General features: G+C 37.9%; 1 protein-coding gene across 3 annotated transcripts in view; it reads left to right on the top strand.

Annotated features, from left to right (window-relative positions):
• The first annotated feature begins 1,442 nt into the window (after positions 1-1,442).
• The window catches only part of ppm1aa (protein phosphatase, Mg2+/Mn2+ dependent, 1Aa), a 25,191-nt gene continuing 782 nt past the window's right edge, over positions 1,443-25,851 (top strand). Inside the window, exons 1-6 of one of the 3 annotated variants that reach the window (XM_034858836.1) lie at positions 1,444-1,864; positions 2,710-3,563; positions 3,680-3,797; positions 5,384-5,495; positions 5,601-5,658; positions 22,641-23,586. In XM_034858836.1, the coding sequence (XP_034714727.1) occupies positions 2,727-3,563; positions 3,680-3,797; positions 5,384-5,495; positions 5,601-5,658; positions 22,641-22,676 (1,161 nt within the window). In that variant the 5' untranslated portion in view covers positions 1,444-1,864; positions 2,710-2,726 and the 3' untranslated portion in view covers positions 22,677-23,586. Of the gene's footprint in view, positions 1,865-2,709; positions 3,564-3,679; positions 3,798-5,383; positions 5,496-5,600; positions 5,659-11,077; positions 15,900-22,640; positions 23,587-25,851 lie in introns of those variants that run through there. The other 2 variants (XM_034858837.1, XM_034858835.1) reach the window with 2 other exon arrangements.

The following is a 25,851-nucleotide window of genomic DNA, read 5'->3' as shown; positions in this document are numbered from 1 at the left end:
TTGTTGTTGAAACAGGCTCCATCCAATTACAATTTCAATTTTTTTCAGATTAATGGTGTAGGCCTACTCTGTAACAGGTTTTAAGCAATGTTGGCTTGCAAAATCCTAATCCATATTCTGTACACCAACAATAACATGGTAATTAATAACATTACTTGTTAGCATCTACTATTGAGAACACTTAGGTTATTTGTCTTTGGTTGCTAAACCCTCATATTCTCAGAAAAATTACAGAGAACTCTTTCTGAGAATATGAGGGTTTAGCAACCAAGGACATTCTAGGACAACATTCTAAAATTAAAAACTTGCACTGAATGGTTAATATACAGACTGTTTGGCCTATATGTGCCTATATAAATATATATGGATGTCATATACTTAGATTTGACCACCTTAAGGCTAAAAAAAACAAACAAGGGAAGGTTAGGCAACCCTTTTATAGGGACCCTTTATTTTCCATATTCCAACATATGTTAAGCTGATCATTACATCATACACACATTACATGTATGTGAAAAATATGTACATTTTAATTCATGAATCCTTTAAAACCATCTCATATGTAAACTCTGCCCAATTAAACGACTGTCATCCATTATATGACTGAAGAGCATATTTACATGCCTGTGGATGCAAAATAGATTTTTACCAATCCAATTACAGATCTATGACATGTGTGCATGTGCAGGCTATTTATCTGATTCGGAGGCCTTGTTCTTGCTTACGTAGGCCTTTCCCTCTTGTGTTGTAGCTTGAGCCGCCACAACTCTACAGTGATGATGTAATGTTTTCGCGTATTCAACTGGCAACATCCGGGTCCTGTCTCTGTAGGTCTATACCATGGGCGTGTACGTAACTAGATATCACGTTCAAACATGGCGCCCCATTCATTCCCATAGATAGACAGTTAAAGATTCCTAAGAAAGTTGTTCAAATAGTCCTTCCACTTGTCGAGCCAGCTGAGTTGACTTCCTGTTGGTCACGAAGGGGATAAAATAATGTAATCACTCGGTTCTTTTACACCTACTCGGTTATTTGACTAAATTGATGACATTCTGAAAATATAAAGATTGATTTTTGGGGGGTTTTGGACAAAAAATGTATAGCCATTTTACAGACGCTCTTTATACACACATATATATATATATATATATATATATATATATATATATATATATATATATATATATATATATATATATATATATATATATATATATAAATAAATGTATATATACAGTATATATATATTTATATATATGTATATATATATATATTTTTTAAATTTATTTATATATATATATATAGTAGTCCACCATTCCTTCTTGCCATAACTAAATTAATTGTACAAAAAATAACATATTTTCCATCTTGTTACCTTCAAAACATGTAAGAAATTAAATGGTTTGCCCAGTTCCCGGAAGCTGTAACTACGCAGTGCAGCCACAACGCCAAAATCGCTTCACAGCCAGCCCAGCGCCGTTCGTTCCTGGGGGCTTGCTCTGTGTTGCTCAGAAGCTAACGTTAGCTAGCAAGCTGTCAAGCTGTCTAGTAGAGAGACTGGGACAGACGTTTCAGCTTCCCCCTGGCTTTGCCACTCAAAGTTCCGGCCCACAAAATTCTAAGAAAATCTGTGAGAATATACTAAAGATCGCCATCTGAGATAATGTAATGCATCACGGGCGTACGCAAAGAGGGACCTCCGCACTTACACCATTTGTATGCTAACTGGCTAGCTAGCATAGCTAACCCGTCGCGACCCCTCTAGTTTCGTCGGTGTACCGTGTCTGGTGCGAACTTAGTCCAGTCAGTCCTTGTCACTGTCACAGCTTCCGTTGTTGTCAACTAGTATTTTGGATATTTGGTAAGTCATAAAATGTTTACTCTTAAGCCTGCAACTGTTAGGTGACGTCGGGCTGTTAGCTATCCCAGCCATGTTAGCATTTAACGCCAGCGATAATAAGTTAGCAAGGCCGAGGGCTCTCCTTGCCTAAACATAACGTTAGCAAACCGTGGTTGAAGGAGGCCTGTCAGACTTAGCTGTGAGGGACAAGGGTCAAGGCCCGCAACTAGACAAGGGTGTTTGTTTATTTGGGTTGTGGTTTAGTCTTGCCACAGAGTTAACTTCTTCCGTTAATTTAACAGCAAACCCTATCCTTACTGAGCATGTTCATGCTGTAAATTTACGTCAGCTCACCACAGTGTTGCCATTAATGTTGGATTTGTCAGATCTCATGAAATTGTTTTGTGGTGGTTTTCGGGTAACCGTAGCTTTGCAGGCATGTAACGAAAACTAATACCGAGTAACGTTAGCTAACGTTAGTATGGTAAAGTGTTGTGATTAACGAAGGCCAGCTAGATGCTGCCCAGTGGTGTTTTCAAATACAGTTACAGTTCAGGTCTACTATTTTTAGATTAGTGCAGGGGGGCTAAACTCCAAAGAGCTTATCGTTTTCCACAAATTGATGAAATACATGCTATTTGTTTTAACATAATTAGTATAGAATATTGTTATTTTTATATGATGTATTCCTTTGGAAAATATTCATATTTATTTTTATTATTTAAAAAATATGGTATTAGCATAATTACTCAATTAGAAACTGTATAATGGATAAACAAAGTCCTTAAATTATTGGCTGTAATAGAAAACATTACATTTCTGCCCTATCTTGTAAATTGATGTTTTTTTTTTTAAATGTGTTACAGGTCTTAAAAGGGACACAATGGGTGCATTTCTGGACAAACCAAAGATGGAAAAATACAATTCCCACGGTGAGGGTAACGACCTGAGGTATGGGCTAAGTAGCATGCAGGGTTGGCGGGTCGAAATGGAAGATGCACACACAGCAGTAATTGGTCTGCCTCATGGTCTCGATCCCTGGTCGTTCTTTGCCGTTTATGATGGCCATGCTGGCTCTCAGGTAGCTAAATATTGCTGTGAGCACTTGCTGGAGCACATCACCAGCAACTCAGACTTCCAGAGTGCTCTGCAGGAGGATCCCTCTGTTGATAGCGTGAAGATTGGGATCCGCACAGGATTCCTGCAGATTGATGAACACATGCGAACCATCTCTGAGAAGAAACATGGTGTGGACCGCAGTGGTTCCACCGCAGTGGGAGTGATGATTGCTCCGAGCCATATCTACTTTATCAACTGTGGCGACTCACGTGGACTCCTCAGCCGGGGCGGAGCTGTGCACTTCTTCACACAGGATCACAAACCCAGTAACCCTTTGGAGAAAGAAAGGATCCAGAACGCCGGAGGCTCAGTCATGATCCAGCGAGTGAATGGGTCCCTGGCTGTGTCTCGGGCTTTGGGAGACTTCGACTACAAGTGTGTACATGGAAAAGGCCCGACAGAGCAACTTGTGTCTCCTGAGCCTGAAGTTTATGCAATAGAGAGATGCGAGGGGGAAGATGAATTCATTATATTAGCTTGTGATGGCATCTGGGATGTCATGGCCAATGAGGAACTGTGTGACTTTGTCAGATCAAGGCTAGAGGTGACAGATGATCTTGAAAGAGTCGCCAATGAAATTGTTGACACCTGCTTGTACAAGGTATGGCATGTCCCCAAAACCTACATTTACGTTTTGTAACACACTTGTCATGTTATCATGTTTTGGTATCACGCTTGATTAACACAGCCTCTATGTTTGTTCTTTATTTTTCCAAGGGGAGTCGTGACAATATGAGTGTTGTATTAATCTGCTTTCCTGGCGCACCAAAGGTATCTCCAGAAGCAGTGAAACGGGAGGCTGAGCTGGATAAATATCTAGAGGGCAGAGTAGAAGGTAGGAGAGATAAATTATGTTATCCCTTTTACATTTGTTATGATCTTTTCTTGTTTAGTGTAAATCTAGAGATGCACCGATTAATTGGCTGGTGACCGGAATTGGCTGATGCGTGCTATAAAGTGGTTAGAAAAAAATGAAATTGGCTAAAACCAGTATCGGCAGGTCAAACTCAATGAGAAATCAGAATTGGCGTAGATAATTGTAATTGGTGCATCTTTATATAAATCCCATCTTTTCCCATCTAAGATCTTGGCAAAATATAACGTTTGCAAATGTTTGTATGACACAGCCAAGTCAGCATTATTTAGTTAGCCCAGTATCACAAAACCCAAATTTTCCTCAAGGGGCTTTCTTGCAACAGCTGTGTGCATAGCCAGGGAAACTTCAAAAAGCCTGTGTGAAACAAAGCAACTATTTTCCTTTTGATTCCCTTATAGTCAGAGAGCCGATTCTACAGTGGTCAGGAAGAACAACATTTGAAAATAGGCAAACACTAGACAGAGTATTATGTAAGTGTTCAATTTCTGTTGTAATCTGCTTGATTATGACCACTGGGGGTTCTTAAATGTCAGATGCATTTTAATTAGATCACACATAACACATCAGGTTTATCTTTAATACACATACTATATATATTTACACACAGAACTATATCAGCAGTTTGTAGTGTTTTTATTTGCATTATGCTGAAAGTTTGTAACATTGAAACACAAACCTGAAGACTTGACATTTTCTCTCTACAACTAGAAGGCCACTAGCATAGCAGTTTTTATGTATTTAAAATGCTTGAAACAAAATACCTATTCTATTGGGTAAAATCCACATACACTTGCTCATGCAAAGCAGAGAAAGGTGAGGTAAGCTTGCCCCTTATAAGGTCATAAGACCCTGCCCATCTGAGCTTTCATTTTCTTAAAGGCAGAGCAGGATAGCCAGGGCTCTGTTTCCACCCATCGCCTTTTCTAGCCACTGGGGGACCATAGGCAGGCAGGGGGAACTCATATTAATGTTAAAGAACCTCATAAAGTGAAATTGGCGTGCCATGGGACCTTTTTAAAATAGGCCAAAAACACAATCCCAAAGATTTGGGCTTTACAACCTACACATCATACAAGACCCTCTATCCTTGACCTGAGATTCAGAAGAGGACAAACTGCCCCAAAAACCTTTTCAGTTGAAAAAAAAAAGAAGAAATAATACTCTGGAAGATCAACAGAGTAGGGGTCACTGGTTCAGGATTGGCTGACCCAATACTGTAGATGTAATGCATACAGAGAAAAATGTTATATTTAAAATAATTTATTGAAGGTGGCATATCTTTTTGTCGGTATAGTTACATAACAGGAGTAAGAAGAATTTTACAAAAAAAAGAATTAAAGAGCAATAGAAGTCACAATAATGGTACCATTTTAGTACTATCAAAACCAAACCTTCCTAGAATTGTTTTTGAAGGAGACAAGTATTTTTACATTTTTTGAATTGAGACTAGATTTGACTCATGCAATGAGTCGTGTACAGGATTAAATAAACACCTCTGTACATTCTTTTGAAATGATCCAATTACAACTTTTATTTTTCAACAGAGATCATCAAAAAGCAGGGGGATGAAGGTGTCCCGGATTTGGTCCATGTTATGCGGACGTTAGCATCTGAGAGCATCCCTAACCTCCCTCCTGGAGGAGAGCTGGCAAGCAAGTGAGTTAGCTTTGCGGTTACAATGGATGACAATGACAAGTTTTACGTTAATTCATTTTAATGTAAGCAAACGTCTCATATTTTTATTCTTTTTCTTCCTCTCAGACGGAGTGTTGTTGAAGCAGTGTACAACAAACTCAACCCCTACCGAAGCGATGACACAGTAAGTATCCTACCTGTCGTGTTACTTCCCCTAGGGTGTGCTTGGCATGGAGCATGCAGGCTTTTTGATGTGTGACCATCAAATTTGAACCAATTTTATGCATGTCATTAGTATTAAACAAGATGAAACAAGGAAATAGGCTGATTGCCTCTTGAAGTCTAATTCACTCCAAAAAAAAAATTAGACTGACTCTGCAATAACATAGTGACCTACCTACTGTGTCGCTTTGCCTTCTTTTCAGTTTATGTGAAACTGAAAGAAAGAGAAAGTTGTCAAAAGCGCTATTATATAGTTCTTATACTACATTTTTTCTGAATGCCTGACACCAGCAGTAAAGTGGGCTGATTGTTTCCCTTAAAGACTTTGATTTAATTTTTAATGTTTAATGTAAACAAAGGACCACATCTGCATTGTAGGTCCTATGACATAGAGGCTCAGTTTCATTCCACATGAGCTGATGTCACTAATTAGTTTTCTATAAATGAAAGAGCGTAGAGCTAATGAGTGAAATTGTCTGGTATTTGTGTGGATGGAATAAAAGCATTAACTCTCTCACAAACTGGTTTAAAAAGGAACACTGCTCGTCATTCCTTTTATATTCAAACAAGCTGTTGCCCTCGTCCACTCAAATATCAAGCTTCTGATTTTTCATCAGGTAAGCTCACTGGGTCAGATACATTTGAATTATGCACATGTCACCTTGTCCTTGACAGTGCAAATTGGCACTTTGTTTCAGTGTTTCTTGTTTGTATAAAGATACATTTTTCAAATTATTTTCACACATTGAATTATGTCAAAAATTAGGGTCTCCAGAAAGCCACCAGGCCCCTTGACTTCCTCCGTATTATGTAGTGCTGCCTGAATACATAATCTGCTAAATTGACACAAAGGTTTCCATGGAGAAGGGAAATTAAAAAGTGACTCATAGAAACTCTATACAGTATTTGTTACTGTATTCATACTTTTGAGTAAATAGTCATTTGAACCATCTTTTGCAGCATTTGCACTTTCATTTCTTCTAGAACACATCTTTATTATCTATTCACATCTGGATATTATCCACTTGTTTGATAATTTGCTCCAGCTTGGACAAGTAGGGAGGGAGGAGGCTGTGAACACTTTTACTAATTCTTTATGAAGTAGTTTGAGATTTGGCCAGTGTAGCCACCGAAGGTCTTTTACATTCTTGTTCTGAATCCCGTCTCATGTTGATTTTGCCGTATGCTAAGTTAGGGGTGCAACAGTACTGCACTGTTTTTAATAACGGATAATGTGCAATCTGAAGCCCAAAAATACATTTTACCTAATTGTGAGGTGACTGTACTGTTAAACCTCCAGTGCACTGTAATTGTGTTTCTAAAGCACAAACAATCCCCTTTTTGATCTTTCCCACCAGATCCCCTCTTAAAGAAATGGTCTGAATTTGCCTATTCAAAAAATAACAACCACTCGGTGTGATACTGTCAGGATCTTGTTTGATAGCACGTAGCATTATGGCCAAAGAGTTCTGTGTTCTTTCGTTAAATCTGGCACACTTTTTCTTTCACAAGCTACTTGCTCCAAGTAGTGGTTCAAAAAAGATTATGTTGATATCCCAAAATTGACTCAACGCAATTAGATAGTTTTACCAGAGAAGATATTACAAGTACAAAAACACTCAACTTCTTCCCTCACAGATTACAGCAATAGTGTTGGAGCTTAGCAAATTTGTCTGTTTTGCCAATCCAGGTGTCAAAAACCTTGCACCAGTGTACACAAATAGTTTTTACACATTAACTGAACTGTAAATCGACAAAAGATTCGCACTGTAGAGTCACGTTAGGATTGGCTATTAAACATGATTGTCGGTAATGTATCCTGTAGGGTATGCTAAAATAGCATGGCAGTTACAATAAATATGAGAATAAGGGCAGTCATTGTGAGGATAGTTTTTAAGTCTTAGCATGTAGTTAATGCAACATTTACTGTTCCAACCCAAAGGATGATTGATGCCAAGTTTATGCCTGAACTTGTAGGGAAAGGTCATTACGTTTGTGTTCAATAATCAGTCTTAACAAGTTGATACATAAACTTGTCATACATGTTTTTTTTTAAATGCCCCCTGTCTGTGGCAAGTCAACAAGAACTTTCCAACATTGCCACATTACAAGCCTAAAACAACCTGAAATAGAGGAGCCTTAAATCCATCAGGGACATTTAGAAAATTATGAAGTAGCATACATCTCTGCTTTAGCATTCATGTCATCAACAATTTTTTATATATATATATATATATATATATATATATATAGTTTGGAACCGCCTACTCACTCAATGCGTTTTCTTTATTTTCACGACTTTTTACTTTGTGGATTATCACTGATGGCATCAAAACTGTGAACACATAAGGTATTATTTACCTAACAAAAAACTGTGAAATAACTGAAACTATTCTAAAAAAATATTCTAGTTTCTTAAAAGTAGCCACCCTTTTTTCTGATTACTGCTTTGCACACTCTTGGCATTCTCTTGATGAGCTTCAAGAGGTAGTCACCTGAAATGGTTTCCCAACAGTCTTGAAGGAGTTCCCAGAGATGCTCAGCACTTGTTGGCCCTTTTGCCTTCACTCTGTGGCCCAGCTCACCCCAAACCCTCACGATTTGGTTCAGGTGCAGTGGCTGTTGGAGGCGCAGCACTCCCTCACTCTCCTTCTTGGTCAAATAGCCCTGACACAGCCTGGAGGTGGGTTTGGGGTCATTGTCCTGTTGAAAAATAAATAATGGTCCAACTAAACGCAAACCGAATGGGATGGCATGCCGCTGCAGGATGCTGTGGTAGCCATGCTGGTTCATTATGCTTTCAATTTTGGAATAAATCCCTAACGTTGTCACCAGCAAAGCACCCCCACACCGTCACACCTCCTCCTCCATGCTTCACGGTGGGAACCAGGCACCTTTTCTTCGTCGCCCAAAGACACCGCGGTTGGAACCAAAGATCTCAAACTTGGAATCCTCAGACCAAAGCACAAATTTCCACTGGTCTAATGTCCATTCCTTGTGTTTCTTGGTCCAAACCAATCCCTTCTGCTTGTTGCCTCTTCTAAGCAATGGTCTCCTAGCTGCTATTTGACCATGAAGGCCTGATTTGCCCAGTCCCCTCTTAAGAGTTGTTGTATAAATTTGTCTGCTGCTAGAACTCTGTGTGGTATTCATCTGGTCTCTAATCTGACCTGCTGTTAATTCGCGATTTCTGAGGATGGTGACTCAGATGAACTTATCCTCAGCAGCAGAGGTGACTCTTGGTCTTCCTTTCCTGGGGCGGTCCTCATGTGAGCCAGTTTTGTTGTAGCTCTTGATGGTTTTTGCGACTGCACTTTGGGACACATTCAAAGTTTTGGCAATTTTCCAGACAGACTGACCTTTATTTCTTAAAGTAATTATGGCCACTCGTTTCTCTTTACTCAGCTGATTAGTTCTTTCAATAACATGAATTCTAACAGTTGTCCAATAGGGCCGTCGGCTGTGTATCAACCTGACTTCTGCACAACACAACTGATGGTTGCAACTCCATTAATATGGCAAGACATTCCACTAATTAACCCTGACAAGGCACACCTGTGAAGTGAAAACTATTTCAGGTGACTACCTCATGAAGCTCATTGAGAGAACACCAAGGGTTTGCAGCGCTATCAAAAAAGCAAAGGGTGGCTACTTTGAAGAAACTAGAATATAAGACATGTTTTCAGTTATTTCACACTTTTTTTATTAAGGAAATAATTCCAAATGGTTTCATTCATAGTTTTGATTCCTTCAGTGATAATCTACAATGTAAATAGTTGTGAAAATAAAAACCGCATTGAATGAGGTGAGTCCAAACCTTTGGCCTGTACTATACTATATATTTGGCTACTCTCCTGAGCCAAATGAATCAAGTACATGTACATATAAATAAATTCCAAGTGCATCTGTTTTACATGACCGTTGACCTTTTCCAGATAGATGGATTAGGTTGTGTGATCCTGGAACCAGTTATTGTGTCATGAAAGTAGTTTAGCGCTTCCATATTACTAGGATTAAAGGTGCAATTGTGTAATACTGACAGCTTGTGTTTAAAATAGTTACTGCATTACAAATTCAAAATACTGGAAAGATTAGTCTACTTAGGTACTCTAGCAATATAATTTGATGTGAGTAGCTACACGAATGTTGAAATGACATGAAATGTATGTCCTTAGGCTAATTTATCACAGCTACTATCTGTTTAGGAGAAAATTAGCCAACTTAGCGTGTTTTTGGGCTCTAAGCTGACTCCATCTTCCAAATACATTTCCAATATTTACCCGGGGTTGGTTATGTCTCTGGTCACGCAACTGCAAGAAACATAGGTCTGGTAGAATCTATCCCTGTTGATCCCGAACGTCACAGCTGTAGTGAGCTGGATTTAGGTTTTTACAGGTATATCTGGCAACCCGGACTGGCTGCCAAAGTGGGCATTTGATAACAACAGAAATTTCTAAAGGAGAAAATACTGGCATTTATATTGTTGTCAGAAAAGATAGTATTTCAACTTGGCATGTTTCCTTTAATATCTGATGACGCATTGGGGTCATTTTTTAATTTATTACAGTAAAGATATTACATATTGGACCTATAACAGTCAACCAACTATTGCGCAAAATATTCACTCAAATTATAATCTTTTCTTTTATTCTCTTTACTGAAACACAACATTTATGTTCTTCTGAAATAATACAGTAGCCTGGTCTAATATCTGTTAAAACGTATCAAAATATATGTACACCATTTATAAACAATCCTTTTATTTAACAATTATAACTTTAAGTTGACTTTTGACCAGTAGATTTGGATTGATGTAGCGTAAACATTACTGTTGTTACTTGTGGTTTTCTGTTTGGCTGAAAGGGTGCTAAAACCATCGCCAAACTTACCTGAACAGTGAAATTATTTTTGCTAGCTGGTTGAAAAAATAGACCGTACTAGTCAGTTGTCAATTATTTTACTGTTTATTTGAAACAAATAACGTGGCCAAATGTTGTCAGAAGCACCCTACTTGGTGGTGGTAAGTAAACGATGATACATGGCAGAGTGGCCTTATACACGGCCAATGAGTAATGAGTGTTTTCTATGGTAATGGTATATAGTTATGTTGTACACTAACACAGCATTCATAAAAAGTACATTTTATCAAATCTTGATATATTACTTTATCTCCAGATTATCTGTAAAAGTATTTAAAATAGCATCAAAGATGTTGGGGGTATTAATGGTGTTGAAACACAAGAATCTCTATCAACTCCTGGATGATTTTTATTCTGTCAGTTTGTGTCATAAATGCTTAACCTGTCCAGCTCTTGATAGAGATCTGATGGGTGTATAGCCCGAGTCTGAAGGGTTTTCCTTCCTCTCCTCTTTTTATCAAGGACTCTGCGTCCACAGACGACATGTGGTAACACAACCTCCTACCACTAACACAGCATAGAGTTTACAAACCACCATCCTCTCAAGACCCACAGCAGCTCAGCTCAGCAGTCTGTCTCTCCGTCACTCTGAGCTTTCGGTTTCTAAGAAGGGAATTTCATGGGAGGAGGAAGAGGAGGAAGAAGAGGAAGAGGATTTGCATGCACACAAACCTGGAATAGTGCAGCACCAATCCACTCTGGAGTTCAGGATCCCCACTGTCTTGCCTCCCCCTTTATGTTCACCCACCCTAATACTCTCCTCTAAAGTAATCCGTAACAATTGAGTCCCCAAGGTTTTCTTTCTTTTTTGTTAAATAATCAGCTTAAGTAGTGAGATTTTTTTGCTGTAATTAATTTGATTCACATTTCCTTGTGTGTGTTTGTATATTTCTGTTTTTGTGAAGTGCAATTGTCCTGTACAAACAGCCTGTATGTAATGCAGCTTGATTTTAAGTTAAAAAAAAAAGAAAGAAATGAAAAAGAGAACCTTTTATGCACTATCTGCCTTTTCCTGCTCTTCTGGAATTGTAACAAATGTCTATTCAGTGAATATTACTGCTTGTCCTCACAAGACATGGCACAATGTCTGCGCTTTTACTTTCCTTTTTTCAGTTAGTCTTTGCTCCTTTAAAAAAAAAAAAAAAAAAAACACAAACAAAAAAAACGGGTAAATTGTATAGTTGACAGCACAGTAAGCTCTCTATCGAACCATTTAAATCCTAATTATTTTCCCTGTGCTTTTTTATTGTATTTTATTTTTGTAAGTGGTTTTCTGTACATGCTCAAATATTAATGGCAAAGTGTTTCTCGGTCATTTTGGAAGTTTGACGTGAATTATTTTTATTTCTTCTAAGGCATCTGATGAAAATTGACCCCTGTTAACACATTTGTCTGTGCGAATAGATACTTACAAGCGTGCGTGGGTGCTTGTGTGTATGTATGTACGCACGTGTGTCAGTGTAAAGGCAGATCTGTATGTGCAACTCTAATTTAAATTTGCTATGGGGTTCAGACAACAGACCAAGCTGGAGTTAAAGGGAATTGCTTTCCCACTGCTTACCCATTGTCAGCCCTTTTTTTCAGCCAGTGTTCCATATCATCCCAATATAGGCGTTCACTACTTCTTATTCCTGAAAAACTTTGGATAACAGAGTTTAAATGCTGTTACACTATTTGAACAACATAAAGCTATATTTCAGAATTATACATTAACCTGAGATGACATAAACAGTTCAATTTACCCATGGTGCATTGCATTAGTTTACACATCTAGTGTGTCATATTTAAATATCTGTTTCTAAACATGCATTGTTACCAGTGCCCATAGGATGTGGGTGCCATATGATTTATAATCTCTTGTTTCAGCTTTATGACAGCCTATGCCAAGTTTCTTTTTCATGAGATTCAGTGTTTGTATGTGGTACAGATAGAGTTTCAGCCTTTACCTTTTAACATCTGATCATTTGACTGATGTGAACAGTTTAAGCACTGACTATTTTAGAGAAAATCACCCACTACCAGTCTGATGATAGGACGAACTGTTGACTCTAAAACTTACACGGCTGTTTTTATTCTTCACATGGTCTTTAGTAAAACATTCAAAACAAGAACAAATCTGCTAACCGTAATGAGTTTTCATGGTTGTATAGCACCTTTTTATTCTCGTCGGGTTTGCTCTGCCTAAAACCCTCCCTCACGGCACCACAAGCTAGCACAATACAGTTTGCTGCTATAGTGTATGATCTGTGGGTTAATTTCCCCTCTGAAAAGATAGTAGCCCCTGACTAAATCTGTATATAACACACACACACACACACACACACACAAACAATATATTTCTTGAAAAGAAATGGTTTTATTTCAGATTTATTTTCTGCCTTTTTTTGTCTAAAATTGCATTGTTGGAAATTTATGTATGTATATATTTTGGATTTAAACTTTCAAGGAATAAATCATGCCGCTTGAGTTAGTTTTTTGCCATGGACAAAATATGATTCTGGTTTGTCTTGGGATGGTTAGTTGAATATTTCTGTTTTGGTAAACAAGGGTTTCCCCTTGGGTTTCTAATCACTTTGATGATCAGCAGTTTAATTTACATAATACACAATAATGTGCTAAATTTGTTGCTCTTTATCAAAATGACAATCTAACTATTTCATTGCATTTGGGTGCAGAAAATTATTAAATCTTTAATAAAATGGACTAATCCTAAATTAGCTGCTTTCTAATATGCTTTAGTTACGAAAAGGCCAAAGACACTCACATTTTGTAGTAGCAGGTCGATATCACAAGAAGTAACAACATAAAGGAGAACTGGGCTGTAACCCTGTAAAAGATCTTAAGAATGTAAAGCTATAAGAGAGTGATGTTAACTTTATTCAGAGATTTCATTTGCTGTTAACTTTTAAAGGTACTCTGGAGTTTTTGACCACTTGTGATGGTGTACAGAAATATTGTGATGAGCACTTCCTCGTTCTACCAGCATGAGCATAAGGGTGAACATGACTGAAGGGGGCAGTAATGTGTATCAACAGATGGTTGGTTGGTTGGTACCGAAGCATAGTAGACTATAAGACTGCAAGCTGATGTAACAAGTGTAGGCTTCAAAAATGAAGAAACCCATTGAAAATCTTTGACATATTTAATAGCATTAGTCATGATTGTTAGGCCTTAAAGACACGCGCTATGCATTTTGGTACGAAATGTTGAATGTAAATCTAACTGTGTCTACGGTGGAAACTCCATAGGGTACCTTTAAATGTTCAGTCGCCCGAGAAATGACATGAATTACAACTTAGTCATAATTCAGTAGATTTCTTTGTGTTTGCATGAAAATGTGGTTTTACTGAATATTCCCTCAAAAAAGCAAAAACCTAAAATGCAACAAAAAAAACTACTGTAAAAACATTTTTCAATTCACGTTTTTTGAAATAACAGTATTGTATTTCTACCACAATACTTATACCTACTGTGCTCACATGTAAAATGTAAACTCTTCACGTCAGTTTATTCACTATGTTAGAGAAAAAGGCATATGTATAAAGATACTGTATTGCTTATATTTGGTAAGTGAGTGCACTTAATGTCTCTCATAACAAATAGTTTCAGCACCCAGCTGCAAATCTGGTAGGTGCTGAAGACTCTTAAAGCAACATTTCATGCAATTTTTAACATACAATATTTGTTTGCATCTCAAGGCCATCAGCGCCCCCCGGACTGTCCTGCATTGGCCCAGAGATTTACAATTCAGGATGTGGCCCTTAAATGATGCGGGTTACCTACACATTTGTACCAACCACAAAAGGAAAAATGAGCTTTTTAGTATTCAAAATTGCTGTAGCTAAAATGTAAGCAGATATTGGCAGCGGCCTTGCTGCGATTTGTCACATTTGTGAGTTTGTTTTAGTCATGTACAATTTCTATCATTGTATCCCTGTTAGACCCTCATGGCCAACAAAAAAATGAACAAAAAAAAAGGTTTCCCAAGAGTCTATTGTCCTTGTTTTAATTTTTCACTAACTAAAATACCTCATTACATGAATAGGAAGTGTTTTTGTCTTAGGTTAGATCCAAACTTGCTCCGGCCCCCCTCAAAACACCCTCAACTTCTTACCTGTGTTATTTCACCAATTTTTGTGTGATGCTCATTTAGCTCAATCTAGAATTGTATGGAGGGTTCAGGGTTTTAGAAAGGTGAGTTGTTTGAGAAGTGACTAAATGACAAAAGTCATTTGCACTAATCATCTGTATAATCAGCGTGTTTTTATTTTTTATTTTAAGAAATTGTTATTGTAGAAAAAACATTATAAAGCTATTTACAGAGTTACCTTTGGTTGCCTGGAATGCATCCTGTATATTCTTGTACGGAGCACTACTTGGCAGATGTTGAAGAGATTTAAATGCTTGCGTCCTCTTGTACATATTCGTGTACCTTGGTTGAGGCGCTTACTGTGTGACCCTTCGCAGTGGTGGTTTATTTGTCCCCTTACAGGGCGACCTGAGCCTCACTTTGCGGACATTTTTCAGCTCATAAATAAGCTCACCGATTTGCCTTACCCAATCTCATGTTTCCCCCCTAAAGTACTTGTTCAACAAAATGCTATGAGGAGTAATATGTTGTTCACATTACACTCTTATAGATTCAAAACTGTCCCTATCTTAGGGTACGTAAGCTATCAACAAAATGACTTTGTCCTGGTTGTTACATGGTACAACTTTTTAACCATCACTGGTTAAAACTTTTTAAACTACTCCCCCCCCCCCCCATATTACCTTATTGAATCTCGGTCTTGAAAGCTTATTTAATTTTTCACTGCAGATGATGTCATACTTTTAACTAATGCAAACGTTTTAACATGGTAACCTCGTAAGCATTCAAAATGTGCATACATACATTCATGTCTGCTTTATTTATGATTACATTAAAGAATAGCTTTAGAGTGCTGTAGATAAGTATTGTCAATGTTGATTCAAATGCTTCTCAGAGGTCTCTGTGAGTGATTTAAAAAAGTTCAATAACTGTATATTTTGTATTAAGTTCTAGCTCCAAACGAATGGCAGAAAAAAAATGTTTAAAAAAGCTTTGTTCCCTAAACTAAATTGTACTATTTGTGTTGTCGATTGAACAAATTGCATTCCTTGCTTGTGAATTGATGCATCTCTCTCCCTGCTCCTTACATCTTCTCCCCTTCTTTCCCTTTCTTTCTTTTTTTAGCCTTTAAAGTTTGAATAAAATTTCTAGTTTGCAGAATGTATTACTAAATAAATGGGTTGTCATCTTGTACCTCTCATTTCATCACTTATTAAGTGCCCGAGCAACAATGGTGCAAGGACCCTATTAAAACTGAAGGAATTATATCTGTTTGGACATGTTGCACCAGTGAAACTTTCTTCTTATTGTAAAAAAAAAAAAAAAAAACTTGTTTTGCACCATGCTGCCACTTACACATGTATTACAGTAAGTTTAAGACTCATGTACAGATGTGCTAATGATACTAACTACGCAGTGTGCCATGCAGCACACGACTTCAGACACATCTTAAATGTTAAAATGTAGAAGGGCGTGTAATGTAAATTACTGGCAGACAGCTGGCACCAGTTTGTGCCTTTTGTATTACCATTACATTAATGTCACTGAGCTAAGCATAGGGTATTCCAAAAATGAATACATGCCAAGTTTATTTGATAATACTTAGAATTTTTTAAGGGCTTGTCTAACATTTGGATGAATTAATATATTGTCAACTGCCCGGTAAAGGATTTGTAACCCGTTTCTCAAGTGGTGCCTCTTTCTTGTAAATATGTCCTTTTGGGCTGCTGGTATCAGGAAATACAGGTCAGCTTGAGAAACTGTTTAAAAATCTTTTTTTATCGTGCAAGGGACTGAATATTTAATCATCCAGATGTTAAGAGTCTTCAGAATGTGAGTAATTGTAAGAATCCTCATGTTACACATTCAATGTGTGCTTCAGTTTGATAATCAACGAGCCCTTTTATCGCTGCATGTTTTTGAGCACCATGAGCTTTCTGAAGCACAGTGGAGGTGTTGACTGTCTGGGTATCAAGAGTCGTGTTTGTCTCCCTGCCTTTTTCTGTCAGTGTGTAGTGGTGAGTGCATGTCAGGGGCTTGAGCTCAGAGGATGGGTCAGGGCGGTCCACTGCCACTGGGATTAAGAACCGTAGGAGGGATTACTTTAAATGTCAACATCATGTCATGAGCTGTGTTAGAAGGTCAAACGTTCAAACGGTGCTCAGTGGCGAGCAGTTAATAGATCAGGTACAATTTGGATTGTTGTGGCTCCTGTGATGAGTTGACTGGCATGCTTAAACAAGCTATTTTTGGAGATGTATTTGTGTATTCTTAAAAGATACTGAAGCAAGGTTAGATGTATTATGCAGTTTGGAGTTAGCTTTGCTACTCCAGCAGCTATTAATATTGCTATGTGAATATCTAAACTGTTATTAGAATTGAAACAAAATGTCTCCCATGCTGTAATTTTCTCTTTTTACCCAATATCTGACTGATTTATACAAAAACAGTATTCCAATCAGGCAGCCAGCAGGCCAGGGGAGGGCAGTGTTAATAGTTGAGACTGCTAACAAACACCATCTTAGCATTCACACTTAAATAGTCCTCTGAAAGTTAATTGATGGAAACTCTCAAATGACAGATGATGAAAATTGATATGATGATAGTTGCATGAAATAACATTTACACGCTGACATTAATGGTGTTCAGTTTTAATATTCTGAATATTGTGGAACATTAGCTGTTTATGGACATTGCTGCTGTGTTGTTGCCCTTTTTAGTCTCTTAGTATTAAATGTGTCCTTTCTGTTGCTTTGGGAACCATTTCTATTGCCTAAAAAGAAATGTAGACACGTTACCACAGAATTGAGAAATATCATAATTCTGATCTTAAATAAGCTTTTTTTTTTATACATGTACATACTTCCTGGACCAATTTGCATGTTAGAACTGCACATAATGGGACTCATTAGTCCCCGGCAACCTGTGCACCCCCAACGAATCATGCTTCCCTTATATTCCCTGACATAAATAAAAAAGCGACCACAACGGCAGAGGCCATCATCAAATGGAGCTGGCTCGTCATCTGCCTGCCATTGTTTAGAGCATGTCATGCTCTGCTTCTCATGGCGGAAAAGCCCATTTGAGCTTGACTAATTCAGCCATGCAGACGCAGCAGTACGAGGTGGGGGTGGTAGGGCACACTGCAAACTCTGTGTGGATGCTCTCTGCACTGAGGTCACTGAGCTCCACATTTGCTAATTTGCTTTGGTGTGCAGTAGGAGCCAGATTTTTCAGGATTCCTCTGTAAATCAAAGGGACATTGAGTTAAGCACAAGAGAGCCAGGGAAGGGATTTATTTTGTAGACAAGATGTAGCTCGATAAAGATCACATTCAACATTTGCCCTGTTCTCTATTGCTTCTTCTCCCTCCTCACCCTGCCATGCTTTCCTTCTCCATTTCCTTTTTCAGTGAGTCTTCTTGTTGCCCGAGGTCAGTTTGTCACAGAGAACACAAGCTTTTCTCACTTGGTTGCAGCGATTCAATGATTGGTGTGTATAAACAAGCATGTCAAGCAGGGATGACATGTACACACCTCCCCTCCCTGCCCCCTCTTGCCCTTCTCTCTCCTACAGACATCCAATATGTCCTTCCTTCTCTCTCTCTCTCTCTCTCTCTCTCTCTCTTGCTCTCTCTCTCTCTCACACTTGGTGGGAGTGAGCGTTCTCTTGCATGAGGTGTGTTACACAAGCTGCAGCTCATTATCCTGCACCCCTGAGACACAGCTCACTGTAAATTAGAACATCAAATGATGCAGGCTTGTTAAAGAGCCACATATACACTCATTAGCATCAGCACCTTTCCTTGTTAGACCCTGTGTCAGCCTTCGCTCCCACCACCACCACGTTGTGTCCTGTCATTCCTTCACACTGACAGGAAGATTTAGGATTAATGCCAGCACTCTTACTGGTGTTTCTGATCAGTGGTGGTGGGAAGCCGTGGCATTTGTTGACAGCTACCCCACCATTCATCAATATTTAATTGTATGAAAGGGGGGTGGGAAGAGAAACTTATTATTATTAGTATAATGTCTATAAACTGATTTCCGCATATGAATGCATTATCTGTAGGCAACGCGACAAGATTTTGGTATTGGAAGCTTTTTTTTGTAGTCTGAGTGACGTTGACAATCACGTTTAAGCTGGATTTGGCCGAAATGCAATCTCAGAACCCATTGGCTATTATCTGATGACAATTTAGCTTTTCTTTTATTTATTTGCATTCACATTTAGATATCTGGTTATAGAGATTACATTAGGTCTAAAAAAAAAAAAAGTATTGCCTTAGACTGTACACAACAACTGGCGCACGGAAAAAGGAAGTTTTGGCCTGGATATTCGTTACCCAGATATCCTCTGGCTACAACAAAAGATTCTAATCCTGTTGCATTCTGGGAAATGTAGAATTTCAGCTCTGTCTCCTTTAAATTACATTCTAAAATGTCACTGAAAAGTTTTGCCACTCATGTTCTGCTTATAAAACAACTGTGTTTTCAGCCAATGTTGTTTTTAAATGAAGAAGTGCTACAGGGTTGGTGTACTGCTCAAACGGCAGAACTTTGAGTCTGGGGTTTACATTCGGAGTCCATTGGGGAGTTAGGTTTAGTTAGGGAAAAGATTGTGAGTTTAATGAATGTTGATAATCACTTTGTGTTTTGTGATTCAAGTCACTGTGGACTGTTTATGAAGACCTCAATGTTTCCCTAATCATAACTAAGTGATGTGAGTGCAACACAACAATGAAACAGTTTAATGATACGGTAGTCACTCTGAGAAGATATTGAATTGCAAGTTTAGATATTTTGGGCAGTAAACAAAAGAAATACATTCTCAGCAACCAGTTTTACTAGGCTGTTCCAGAAAATTAGACTGAAGAAATCCAGGATAACAAAAAAGCGCAGCTTGACTTAGTGTGATCCGCTCATCACGGCTTAATCGGTTTGCCAAGCCAGGATGAAAAGGTGAAGCCAGGTGTAGATAGAGTGGGATAAGTGCACGTTCACGGCTTTCTTAAAGCGCCCCTTTTTATGCTCAATTTCAAGTTAATAATTTTATTTTGAGGTTGTACCAGAATAGGTTTACATGGTTTCATTTTCAACAAACACCTTATTTTTGTTGTACTGTTCATTGCTGCAGCTCCTGTTTTCACCCTTTGTGTTTAGGTCTCTGTTTTAGCTACAGAGTGAGACATCTGACTTGTTTTAGCCACAGAGTGAGAAATCTTACTTCTATACTATATTTGTTGGAGTTCCACATGCGCAGTAACTAGGTAAGATCACATCAGCTAGATAACGTTTTCTCTCCAACTTTGGTACAAGGCAGGAGTAGCTGGGAGACTTCTTCAAAACAAGGGTGTACTTGTGAAATACCTGCAGAAGAGGGATATGTAAGTAGGTGTTTTGTAGATTATGGTGAACTAAGGTGTATTGCAGCAGTGTTTTACCATTGAGAATCAGCTAGGATGTGCTACGGTTAGCCACTGCATCTCGGCTATTTACGTAGAAAGCCGTGCAGATTTTGAAGCACACACTCGGAGACTAAAGGCAGGACACATTCAGAAACTTTATCTCACTCAAAACAACATGGATAGTTTTTTTTCCAAGTTTGTATGCGTGTGCAAGCACCAAAGACACATATATTTTTTCATAATATGGGAACTTTAAATAGACTACGGTATTGATCCCAGATTTACTGATGCAGAAATGGAGAAGACGCATTGTTCATACTTTATAGTCTACAGAGTGAGCAGCAGCTTCTTGTGGAAGTATGATAACTGAAAAACATTCTTTGTAAAAAAAAAAAAAAAAAAAAAAAAAAAAGGAAACTTGGCTTTTGTAAAGAAACAGCAAGAGATGATCAAGGACCAACTGAAAGCGCAAACAACCTAAACATATACATTTGCTGGGCACGGCTCTGAAACTGTTATAATCATACCATTCAAGGATTAGGCTACTAATCATTGGCACAAATTAACAGGTGTACTCAATGCATAACTATCTCATTCACTCTGTTTCTCCCTCTCTCTCAAAATATAAATGACTTATGTCATATTAGGTTTCACTGCTCGTTATTAATGCAAAGTGTACGAACTGTTTGTTTTTACAAATGACTATTGACTCATTGAACGGTTTCAGTTGAGACCAGTTGTTTGTAAGTGTATATTTTTTTTGATTTAACATTCAGTTTGTCCGCTATTATCTGCCCCGCTTTTTCTCACGAGTGTCCTTCTTTACATATTATATGCTTTGCTCCCTCATACATATTGACATAGAAAAGAAAGACACTGAAGAAAATGTACTCTAAAATCTAGAAACTAAAAAGAGAATTAAGCGATACATTTAAATCACACTGTAAACATGGATGTAACAGAGTATGTTCATCTGTTATTCTTCCCCCAGCAAAATATAAGGTAAGAAACCATTGAGGTGTCCTCTTCCTGTTGTGATATGAATAGAGAGTAGTCTACACTACATAGTTACTGGTCCAGTGAACTAAGACTATAATTTGGAAGGATTGTACAATTAGGATATGTACATTTTTTAATTGTACAATCCTCCAAATTAAAGTTGTTAAAGAATATAAAAAAAAAAAAAATCAACTAAAACAATTGAAGGTGCATTGGTCCACTATAGAAGCACACATGTATAGCACTTTATATATTGCCCTATACTGACTTCATTTAAACACATTTGCGACTTTATTAGCCTTTTCTAATAATTTCACCAACTGCCACTGCTGATTGAAAAGAAAAAGGATCCAGGATAAATAAATCCTGGCTGTTAGCCCTATCGGCACAAGGCTAGCTGTACAGACTAAATCTCCATGGTAACTTAGGTCCCTCTGCTTTTGTACAACCAAGTCTAGGCTAAATTCATCCAGGATAACTGAAATATCCTGGCTTAATCCCTTATCCTAGTTTTGTACCTAATACAGTAGTCCCTAGGGATATACAGTACCTTTGTAGACTGGCTTGGTTTGCTGTGGTGGTTTAACTGGGGCTTGCGGTTTCAGTCTTAGTGTGGCATTTTGGTGGAATAAATCTGTGGCCATGTTTGGAAACACAGAGGAGATTGATTTGATCTCTGTGATCAGCTAACAACGTGCCACCCATGTCTAACTTTGCCATTAAGGGACACAAGGAGCGATCTGTGAACAGAAGCCTCAAACAGCCTAAACAATTACCTCATTATGAGCGCCAGAAGGCGTTTACAAACGTATTGGGATATAATTTCAAGATAAATATAATTTCAATATAAAGTCAGAGCGTTTGCCACATGTTGGCTGAGTCCTGCAGCGGCCCGGGTTCGGGTCCGACCTGCGTCCCTTTACTGCATGTCATCCCCCATCTTCCTCTCCCTCTTTCATCCCTATCAACTCTAATAGAGGGAAAGGGCCCCAAAAGATAATCTATAAAAAAACTCAGTTCCTTCTCAAAGCCATACAGTGTTTATTTAGTACCTTTGTTACTGCCTCTGTCAATCCAAACCAGAAATCTTCTTCATTACTCCATTTGTCTAAGACCAACTATTTAGCTTTTCTGTTAAAAAATTATTGATGCGACTGCTAGCAAATTGTTTTTCTTTTGAACCTGCACAGCCTTTTGTTGATTACAGCATGCTTTCTTGTCCGTCATTAGGCTGTGGTGAGATAGAAATTGTCTGTAGATCTCCAGTCAATACGCTGTCTAGTTGGCCCTCAACCATTATTGGCTTACAAAAAATACACCTTAATGTTGTGACATGTTGGTCCTTTCTTCGTACCGATTTGTCTCTTTAATTTCTTCAGCATGCTGTCTGACATCTGGTAGCATGCAGCCTGTGGGTGATTGGCTCATTCCTCCTGCATGCCATGACTTCATTTGTATCTTTAAACTTCACTTCATCTGCAACCTGCTCTTCTCTCTTCCCCCCCTCCGTCCCCCCACCCCCGCCCCAGGACCTAAACATCCTCTTCTTCCGTGGTTTCAGCTAAAACAAGAACTTATGTTGCCTTGTTGCTTCATATTTGTCCATCACTGTACTAAAGTATCTCCTCTCAGTTCATCATTTTAAAATGCTGATATGTACACATTTGATATGCCTAACTATTCAACGTCATTCAACGTTAGATCTCCATGTAGTGTGACCCATTTTAAGATGAACTTATCCACACTTCATGGCCATTGCATAACATTATTCCAAACAGTGGCTTAAATACTACTTGAAATACTGTATAAGGCACTGTGCAGGTAGATTAGTTTACTAATGCTAGATTATAATTAAAGGAATTTGATTGGAGAAGAACTGGCAGGCAGATAGACAAATCAGTCACAGCAGAATGGGATTCTTTAAACCTCGGTAAAGCAGCAAACCCCACTGGGAATGATAGGGTAGTTATAAAGGTCCACTGACATTATTGACATTACAATCACATTATTATTATTATTATTATTATTATTAATACTCTTGAAGGCCACTAGCTAAGTTTCTCCAGTCTCCATTTCAAATTCTTTTTGGCTGTAAAAGAGCATGTATGCTAAGCCAACCCTGTATGAATAAAAGTTAGAAAGAAAATAATTGTCATCACATTTCCTGCAAAGAAGACATTAGTGTTATTAAATATTGTTTTATTAGTTGTGGTATAATGATAAGAGAGGACAGTGCAGAGGCCTATGGCTCTGATAGGGGCATCTGAGTAGCACAAACTTCTGAAATTCACCACAACTAAAAGGAAATGATTCAAGACAGCACCAACACACCAGGCTGGAATTAGTGAAACAACACCTGCAGTGAAAGTTTTGCCCTTTTAGACACTCAAACTGCATTTGTAATATTCCACATTATGACTGGCTTTATGTTCTCTTCTTGCTTCCGAGAACATTTGATTACACTACAGTTACTCATTTCTATTTACCATCTGCGTGAAACAACATTTCTTTTATTAATCACACTTCAAACAATCCACATAAAAATGCATTTAAATGCATTTAAATCCCCAGATAATTTCCGCAGATAAAAGTGCACAGGTGGTTTTTCATGTGTCGCTTTGACATTGTTACATTTCACTCTATCATGGATTCAAATTACTAATACTTGAAGTATCTCCACAGGGGATTCATCTGTTATAGCCTTTGCTGCTAAAAGCTTTATTTTTTCTTTGCACGTCTTCACAAGTTTCCTTGGTTTCTGATCAGAGTGTGTAAATTGCCATGCCTTTACATCCTACATCAGAAACGGTTAATCCAAGCAAAGGATCCAAGCCAGTAAATGCAGTCCTAACTAATACTTGGTTGCAGCATAGGCCTAGTACTATTGCAGCTGTTTTTCCACTGTTAAGAAATGATTAACTTTCCTCTCAGTGACTGTATCTGATCTCCATGTGTATCAATTTTTGCGGCCATTTTAAAAAACTATTTGTAATCCTGTTGAATTGTTAACAGGCATTACGCAAGGCTTTTAACTTACCTTTCCAAAGCCCTACCAGTAGGTTTTAACTCAAGCGTAATCAAGTGGGTTGTGCTCCTAAGTTTTCCCTGGTCCATCACACAACTCTGTAGTGCTTGTGTCATTCACTCTTCAACAGTAGTAAATAATGGTGCTGAGCTAAGCTGCTGGTTCTAAGGCTGAATCTCCCAAGTGAACAGGTATTTTTTTTATTCCAGCTGTAAGACCACTGATTATTACACAGCCTGTGGATCAGGACTTAAGTCCAAAAGTTAACACTGAACTTTACTTTACTGTATATCTTCAGGTCATTTTTGTATCCTGAAAGATGGATCAGTACATCATTTACACATTGCTCTGTGTGAAAATGTGCATCCACCAATAAAAACCTTGAACACAACTGTCACTTTATTGTATGTTGTGTTATGTGAAAGTCAATGTGTTGCCATGTGTTTATGTCCAACAGCGAATAAAGACAAGTTCACATCTACTCTAAGATGTTAAGTGCCTTCAATGTCTTTGTCTTGATTTTATGGTTAGTCCATTCTCATGTAACACCTTGTGATTTCCTAACACTAAATTTAGCAGAATACAAGGATGGACAAGGTCAGGAACTGAGCAACGCTGCAGTTTTCTGAATAACTATACATGTACGCTTTTATTGAGGGAATAGGTGACACCAAATGTAAAATATCAGACAGACACATTCGAATCTGTATAGTTTTCATTAAGTCTCTCTGAATGGTAAGGTCTGAATGTGGTTGTAGTTTCTTACCCCTGAACTTTTCAGAAATTTGCCCCCACTTTTGTCTCCTCTTCCTTACAGGTTATACAGAAAGAGTTTGATTTGGTAAAATGTATTTGGCTTTTGAACTCTATGCCTTTATGAAACAAATAAGCTCAATTCAAAGTTTCTTAGTTTTTGTTTGATACATTTTTCTGTAGCTTGTTATGTGGCTTATTTAACTCCAGTGTGGGAAGTGTAGTTCTTTTGTGAATGACTTTCATCCACTTTTGCATTGACTATACAGACACCACTCTGGGAAAAGATTTAATATTTTTTAAATCCGAGTGGGGGTTTCTGGCAAACCTTTACTTATTGTTAAGGTGCATATAAAAGGGAAAAAGTCTAAAGAGGTCAACACTTTAAATAGGTTAGATATGAAAACAGGTTCCATTTCATACCTATCCTATTTAAATGTTTGTGATGTGTTTCATGATGACCCTTGTGAAGGCCACAAGCCTAAGTGTGTCAGTAAAATCATCAGTCTAGTTCTGCTGCAGAATTCATTTGTTAAGTAAGGAAGAAACCTGACCTCTGCGTGATTATAATTTCTATTTTAATGTTTTAAACTTGATACTTAATTGCACCCAACTGAATCCAACACATCTTCACATGAAAAAAAATCTGATAGGGAATTATTATTACAGTTTGAAAATCTGGTCCCCAAGACAGTGAAAGTTGGAACAGAGTGTTTAATTTGTCAGCATTCTTTGAAATCTTTGAATTTACTTTTCTAGAATTTTCAAAACACAAAAACCAACTAAACGTGCACAGTAAAAGGTATGATATAGCAACAATACATAGAATTTATGATTTTTAATTTTATTTTAAGGTGGAATTACCACTAAACTTTGATTGTGTAAATAATACATACAGTGGGTACGGAAAGTATTCAGACCCCTTTAAATTTTTCACTCTTTGTTTCATTGCAGCCTTTTTC

This window comes from Etheostoma cragini, chromosome 20, assembly GCF_013103735.1.
Source record: "Etheostoma cragini isolate CJK2018 chromosome 20, CSU_Ecrag_1.0, whole genome shotgun sequence".
NCBI lineage: Eukaryota > Metazoa > Chordata > Actinopteri > Perciformes > Percidae > Etheostoma > Etheostoma cragini.
The sequence above is the reverse complement of the archived record's forward strand: the minus strand, read 5'-3'. Positions and strand labels throughout refer to the sequence as shown.